Genomic DNA, 7,923 nt, shown 5'->3' with positions numbered 1-7,923 from the left:
AATGCAGAAGTCAATGTTTATTAGAAAGGTTTTTCAACAAGCAATCCATTTTTTTTTACATAGATACTGCAGATGTGTAAATGTGCTACAAAATGCAGTTGGGAGGGAATGTATTGGTATCTGATATGTAACACCTCAACAGCGCTTTTCCCTGAAGTATAATACAGGCGTTGCATTTTGTTTTTACATCATGGATTTGCCTGGTGATTGCAGCCTTTTTGGGGCAAAGTCAGAGGGTGCTGCTGGTTAGCATGTGTCATCATAGGTCCAAAATGGCGATAGTCATATTCCTGTGGGACACATACATCGGATATGTATGACCAAACAGAAATCACACAAATAAATGTACATATCAACTTTCAGCTACTATCTGCGGGCTTTATTAATCAAAGATCTCAAAACAATAAAAATGTATCCGTAATACTAAATCGTTACTGATGTGCATTATATTTCTCACCTTAGACACAAGTAGAGCATTTATTTTATTTTATTAATTTGTTATTTCAAGTAATGACTTCAAATATCCTATTTTTTTTGGTGTTTGTCATTGTCTAGATATTGTTAGTGTCAACCATAACTTCAAAACTCTGGTGTACATGCGGCGGGACTGCATCTTGTGCTGTTGTCGATGCCATTTATGCAGCATGTTCTATGAAGTCCCATTCACCACCTCCCACATTTCAACACATAGCTGAGAAAGAGGGAGCAAGAGAAGGGAAGATCTAGCGGTTACAAATGACGTGAAATGTTATGGCAAACATCCTCCTCCTGGTATCTCCCCAATCCCAAAATGAGCATCCTTATTTCTCAGGCTTGTGATTCCCCCCTTCTCCTCTCCTCCTCTAGTTCCAACCGTCCCCCCTTCTCCTCTCCTCCTCGAGTTCCATCCATCCCCCCTCTCCCTCTCCTAATGTCGCCTCTGGAGCACCAGCTCAGTTCCAGATCTTCAGGAAGCTATCCCAGGATCCTGTGCAGATACCCAAGCCATCGTCTGGCACCCCAATGCAGCTCACTCTGTTGTCATGGCCAGATAGAACACCTGAGAGAGAGAGAGAGAGAGAGAGAGAGAGAGAGAGAGAGAGAGAGAGAGAGAGAGAGAGAGAGAGGGAGAGAGAGAGAGAGAGAGAGAGAGAGAGAGAGAGAGAGAGAGGGAGAGAGAGAGAGAGGGGGAGAGAGAGAGAGAGAGAGAGAGAGAGAGAGAGAGGGGGAGAGGGGGGAGAGAGAGAGACAGAGAGAGAGAGAGAGAGGAGAGAGAGAGAGAGAGAGAGAGAGAGGGAGAGAGAGAGAGAGAGAGAGAGATGAGAGGAGAAGTCATACACACTGATGCAAATTATGCAGTTCTATTTTATATTCCTTTTTCACCCGTATTTCTTTAATTGACTGCCTCCACAAACATCTCATCCAGACTTTTTTTTTTAACAATCCACTTTCTCCCTTTCATTGCCTCTGTTTCAACCACCCACTTATGCCATCTATCTCTTGGTCTGCCTCCCTCTGTTTACATTGACTGTTCTCCCTTCGGTTTTCTCTGCCTCTACTCTCTTTTTTCCCCCACATATCCCCTCAGTCCCCTCCCCTCTCTCCCGCTCTTTTCTCTCCCACTTTTACTCACCGACTTTCTCGGCCTTCAGGGAATCCCAGATGTTGCAGTTGAAGTTGTCGTAGCCGGCGAAGATGAGGCGTCCAGAGCTGGAGAGGGAGACTGACGTGACGCCTGCATTCAACGCAGCGTCCTGGTAGCCATTGACCTCCTGGTCGGCACGGAGGTCATACATTTTGAGGGTGCAGTCATCGGATCCCGTGATAACTGCAGTGCCACTAGGGTAGAACTGGGGTAGGGGGAAAAAAGAAGAGGAGAGGGCTATTTCAGCATGTTTTGCTTATATTGTAGTCGGGGGGGTAGTCTCAACCGGAGCTTGAACCCAGGATCTTGTAACTGCAACCCAACACATTGATGAGGTCGCTAGTTGTTGGGTTAAGGTCACTAAAATTTTTAGAAAAAGAAGAGTCATTCTGACCAGGATTTATGTGCTCACCGCAATGGCATTAATGTCACTCGTGTGGCCAATGAAGGTCTGCTTGCAGCCACCATCTCTTATGTCCCACAGCTTGGCGCTGGAGTCACAGGCCCCTGAGATGAAAGTGTTCTGGTCTGGTGACAAGGCCAGACACATACAGTCACCCACGTGGCTCTTGTAGATCACCTTCTGCTTGCCAGTCTCCAGATCCCACAGGCAACAAGTGGTGTCACCGGATGCAGTGAGGATCTCGCTGTCGTTCAGGAAGCGGCTATGGGAAAGGTAGCCTGAGATGGAAGGAGACGTACAGAGATTTTATTGTTTGTTCTACTTATTTCCTACATATTTTGAGGACATCCAATTTATGAACACCGTTTTAATGAATTCTCTGAATTGTAGTTGCTCACAGAGTTGACCTTAACCCAGTTGGTCACGAGTTGACCATAACCCAGTTGGTCACGAGTTGACCATAACCCAGTTGGTCACAGAGTTGACCATAACCCAGTTGGTCACAGAGTTGACCATAACCCAGTTGGTCACAGAGTTGACCATAACCCAGTTGGTCACGAGTTGACCATAACCCAGTTGGTCACAGAGTTGACCATAACCCAGTTGGTCACGAGTTGACCATAACCCAGTTGGTCACAGAGTTGACCATAACCCAGTTGGTCACAGAGTTGACCATAACCCAGTTGGTCACGAGTTGACCATAACCCAGTTGGTCACAGAGTTGACCGTAACCCAGTTGGTCACGAGTTGACCATAACCCAGTTGGTCACAGAGTTGACCGTAACCCAGTTGGTCACAGAGTTGACCGTAACCCAGTTGGTCACAAGTTGACCGTAACCCAGTTGGTCACAAGTTGACCGTAACCCAGTTGGTCACAAGTTGACCGTAACCCAGTTGGTCACAGAGTTGACCGTAACCCAGTTGGTCACAGAGTTGACCGTAACCCAGTTGGTCACGGAGTTGACCGTAACACGGGTGAAGCAGGGTAGCTACCTTCATGTGCATCCAGCTCCCTTAGGGTCTTTGGGCTGGCACCCTTGATGTTGACGATGGTGCACATGTTATCCAGACCTCCACTGGCCGCCAGATTGCCAGAAGGGGCCATGGAGCAACTCATCACCCAGGAAGACTTGAGGGGGACGGCATATACCTGGAGGGCAGGGAGAAGAACACTTAACCACTCACTTTCTAGTTCGCTTTGTCTAAAGGTTAGAATACATAATATACCAAGCTAGCTGACTTTTACCATATAAATACATTCGTAGAGTGTGTAGTCAAAGTCAAGACAATCTGAAACAGAAGTCGATACTCCTTCTACACATCGGTGGTTGAAGGAGGGATCTACTCCGTACACTGTAAACCAAGTGGAAAGCTCTCGATGTAAGTCCTATGCATTATTATGAAAACAGTTAGAACTGTGAAAATGATGACTGATCAGTGATCAGCCCTTACCTTGTTGCCGGTGTAGGTGTCCCAAATAAGAAGCTTGCCATCTTGTGAGGCACTGACCATGTGCCTGTTGGAGAGAGAAAGAGAGTTAAACAAGTGGTCAGTCAGTCTATCAAATTCTGTTTGAACCGGGTTCAGGCACGAGATCCAGTATGAATCTGGTTTAATGCAACATTTGAAACAATGAAGGCCTTTGAAAAGCCTTTTCACCGAACCCCATGACACTTGCATGTTAGAGTGGACACATTAAACAATGGGACTTTTCAATATCCGAGTCCACTTAGGTTTCAGCGGTGCATCAGACAACCCCTCTTATCGACCTTCTCTACCCTGCGCAAAGTAGACCTTCTCTATGTTGTTCATAAGCCCCTATATCACACTGGCTCGTGGTAGTGGTGGGGTGTCTGTGGTGAGCTAGACTGTCCCTGACGCTATCCTGATTCTCAGCTATCTGGAGAAGAAGTCTTTCTCGCCTGTTATCAGCAGACCAGTGCAAGCCGTAGATTTTGGCCAGGTGGCCCTTCAATGTCTTTCTGTTCTTCAGCTGGACACGGGGTGCAGCCGCCACACCAGATGCTACGGCAGCCATGGTGGTGTCATTGACCGCCTTGCGGGCAGCCTCGTGGTGTGAGGGGGAGATACACATAGGAGAGGAATAAGATTAGTGAAGAGTAAAATAGTTGTCGAAAAATAAGCATATATACATTGAATGTTCTCCATACTTCTGGTGTTTTTCCATTTTTCAGGAACCAGACACAGCTTCAAAATGTCTTAGAATAACTTTAGCTCAGTACCAGTTTTGGTATGTGGAGGAAACTCTATGTAGGCTGTACGTACATCAATTATTGTGCATTATTGGTACTGTGCTTCCAAGTTATTTATCTGATGATGAGCCCTTTTTAAGACTGGAGGTGATATTGAATATCGTCACAGAAATGTGCTTGACGAGTATGTCTGTTGTCATGGTGACCCCAACATCAATGCATGCTGTGACAGGAAGACTCACTTCAATCTGGCTCTTCAGGCCATCGGCCTCCTTTTTCAACGTGTCCATTTCACCCATGGCAACGGCTGATAGGGGCTGTTACCGCCGGAGAAAGAAACTAGCAGACTAGAGGATAGGGAGAAAGAGAAAAGGATTATATGATTACAAACATATGTATGCAAATCAGAATTTGGCAAAAATGCTGTCGTTATTGTACAATTAATACAATGTAGAACTCAATCATATAAGGAAGACCTTAAATAGAACTAAGAATTAACGTTCTCAAATATGTAACATAGTGGTACAGTGGTACCTGTTGAGGAGAACGTAACTGTTGGTTCCTGTAACCCCCACCCCCCACCCCACCCATGGCCTCTGACCCCTAAACTAAATCGCTCAGGTGCTTTCGTCATCTAGTCTGGTGCCAGAGCCTAGCTTGGCCTTCTTGAGTATGGTACGAGGTATAATCCCCCATCCGCTGTCTAATAGTGATATATCCAAGCTCTACCTTCACCTATCTGAAGATTAGGGCTAAATTACTGACCATCTTTTCTGTGACACAGACAGCCATTTTGGTTTTCATGGGTCATTACAGAAGTGTTGCCTGTGTTTCGAGAGTACTTGTCTTTTTATTTTATTTTTTAGAATGACTGTTTTACCACAACTTTACAACGTGGCAACTTTACTTTATTACTTTCATTTTCCTATTCATGACTTCAATTATTTAAATGTTTTGTTACAATTAAAACAAGTTTAAGAGACAATTTGCCATGAACCTTCTTCTGTCAGCTCTCACTCTGACTTTCAATACCTTTTAAGAGAGAATATTTAATGATCAAGAAGTAATTAGTGCTTAGCTGTCTATGGCCCTAATACTCTTAATTGGATGCTGACGTTTTTGTATTTGGAGGCCAGTTACCAACGCACACCACTTTCTAAATTGTTTTTTAAAACTGTGTCCAACTAACTACAGCACACATCCCTGCAAATATGGTGTTAAAAAAACGTATTACTTTCACAGAAACAATTGCTCACGTGTTGACAAAGCATAGGCGTTCAGTAGTTCGACCTAGGACGAGAGCCAGGGAGACAGTGTGCGAGGAGGGGTGGGCAGAACCCACTGGGCTCAAACTGGTTAAATCAACGTTGTTTCCACGTCATCAAAAAAAAAAGTTGAATCAATGTGCAAAACTGCAAACTTGCAACAAGTCATCAACGTAAAGGAATTTCTGGAATTTGTGTCTTTTTTTTCACCCAACTTTCAACCTAAATCCAATGATAAGGTAAAAATTATTTGGATTTCTTGTTGAATTCACATTAGTTCACAACTCAATCAAATGTAAATCAAAACTAGATGTTGAAAAGATGTCTGTGCCCAGTGGGAAAAGAGCTTTAAAGCCCCAGAACTTAAGGGAGACTTTTCCAGTCAAATCTCCTGTCATCCGATTACAGACCGCTCTTCACCTCTGGATCAGAAAGGGGGAGTGAGGGGAGGGGGCAGAGAGGATAGAGGGGGCAAGAATAGGCAAAGATAGAGGGGCCTATCAGGTATACATTTGAGTTTTCGTCAGTTTCCTGTTTGGCCATTTCCTTTGAATATATATCTGCACAAATGCACAGACAGGCCTCTAGTCCTCTGTTCTAAAAGTACTCTAGAAGTGCACAGACAGGCCTCTATTCCTCTACTCTAAAAGTACTCTAGAAGTGCACAGACAGGCCTCTATTACTCTATTCTAAAAGTACTCTAGAAGTGCACAATTCTATTAGCAATATAATTATTATTACTATTATCTGTAAGACATTGCCACCTGCAAAAAAAAATCATTTTGTCAAGCGAGAAACAACTGAGAAAGAAAGTTCTGCAGTTTGCTGCTTTCAGGCCTGATTTTTGTTTTATACTGGAATCAATGTGGGAGGATTTGCCACCTTCATGATAATGCTGCTAATGTTTGTGCATCCTGCTGTTACCTAATAAAGGAGACTGATTCTGAGAAGAAATGCCCTCGATGTCACTGTAACTACCTACTTCTCTCCGCCTCTCTCTTTCTCCCACTTGCACAGACATCAGTCAGTATCTTTTCCACGGACTACAGCACACTTGTTGCAGGCATGCCATTGGAGTTCATTTTTCGATGGAAATGAGCACCACTGAGAACTCCAATTACTTCGGCTGTCATTGGCCGACCCTTGAGCGGTTTCTTTCGGCTCATATTCAATCCATTGGCCCGTACTGCAAATCAGATGAAGTTCCGTTCTTTTAACTGTGAAATCTTATCACGGATGAGAACACTGAGATAGGTAATGGGATACTTTCCAGGATTATGTGGATCCATGGTGGTAATCATCAGAGGCGTCAATGTAGTTCCACATAGTTCCATGTAAATGCCCAGAAGAATTTGCAACCAAAGTGGACAAAACTCACTCACCTTTTCCACACAAAATGTGATCCTTCTTATTTTGGGCTTTTCCGCCTCAGTAGCCCTTTGGAGCAGCTTTTTATGTCCCACAATACTCAAGTCAGCCCTGCTATCCTTATCTCTCTCTCGTTCCTCTCACGCTTTCACCCACAGACTGGTTGCAGGCAATCCTGTGAAAACTCTCTCTCCCTTCCTCCTGTGAGGAACAGATGAGGATTGGAGGGATGAAGGAGATCAGGGATGAAGGGATAAGCCCGGAGATAGAAATAGAGAGAGGGAAAGAGAGAGCAGAGAGAGCAGGGAGCATGACAAGAGGAGGCAGGTAAACCGATCGGAGGAGGAAATCAGGTTATGAGGTCAAAAGTCAAGAGCAGGTAAAGAGAGAAGGAACGAAGGAAGAGGGGGAACAGGTGGAGGTTTAAATGTGAGAATATTAGAAAGTAGAGAGACACTGATAGTTAGAACATCCACGTCAATGGCTACTACATAAAGCTGGTAGAGGAACACATTTGATGTCTTCCACATTCAATCACTCATCATTCAACAGTATAATATTAAGGTCTGCAAAGAGAGCGTATTTGATTTTGCTGACCTGGACTGGCTCATGATTTATATCACCATTTATATCACCAACTTTGAGCCAATTGCATGGAAGCTCTACTGTGCACATCACTAACTAGTGGTGTTTGGGTTCTTATCCAGTCTATCAATGGCAGCCTTCATTTCTAATCATCTGATGCAGCAAGTCAGAAATGATCAGACATTATTGTCTGACTGTATTGATGGGGCGGTTGAATTTGGTGTGGTTTCTGAGAGATTGGCAGGGGTTGAGGATGAAGGGGGTTTGAATTCATTTGTCAGAGCTAATGAGCTGAGCCCAGTTAATCAGGATCCAATTGGAAATCCGGGGGAATCTGAAATCTCGTTAAGGAATTGGAGCAGTCCAACCAGAATGTGCGTCACAAGTGACACAAGATGGAAATGGATCAAGAAATCGAGGAATCGATTGTGGGTTAAAATAGAGACTTGGGTGTGAAGATGCCAG

General features: G+C 44.3%; 1 protein-coding gene across 1 annotated transcript; it reads right to left on the bottom strand.

The window, feature by feature from the left end:
* LOC112265914 (guanine nucleotide-binding protein G(I)/G(S)/G(T) subunit beta-3-like) lies at positions 1-7,096 on the bottom strand. Its single transcript, XM_042295612.1, has 8 exons — positions 6,888-7,096; positions 4,483-4,587; positions 3,950-4,095; positions 3,480-3,543; positions 3,021-3,177; positions 2,037-2,305; positions 1,613-1,829; positions 1-1,039 (listed from the first exon to the last, which is right to left on the bottom strand). The coding sequence occupies exons 2-8, from the start codon at positions 4,537-4,539 to the stop codon at positions 933-935; spliced, it is 1,017 nt and encodes a 338-aa protein (XP_042151546.1). The 5' UTR covers positions 4,540-4,587; positions 6,888-7,096; the 3' UTR covers positions 1-932.
* Between the last annotated feature and the right edge of the window lie 827 nt (positions 7,097-7,923).

The sequence above is a fragment of the Oncorhynchus tshawytscha genome, linkage group LG13 (assembly GCF_018296145.1).
Source record: "Oncorhynchus tshawytscha isolate Ot180627B linkage group LG13, Otsh_v2.0, whole genome shotgun sequence".
Taxonomy (NCBI): domain Eukaryota; kingdom Metazoa; phylum Chordata; class Actinopteri; order Salmoniformes; family Salmonidae; genus Oncorhynchus; species Oncorhynchus tshawytscha.
The sequence above is the reverse complement of the archived record's forward strand: the minus strand, read 5'-3'. Positions and strand labels throughout refer to the sequence as shown.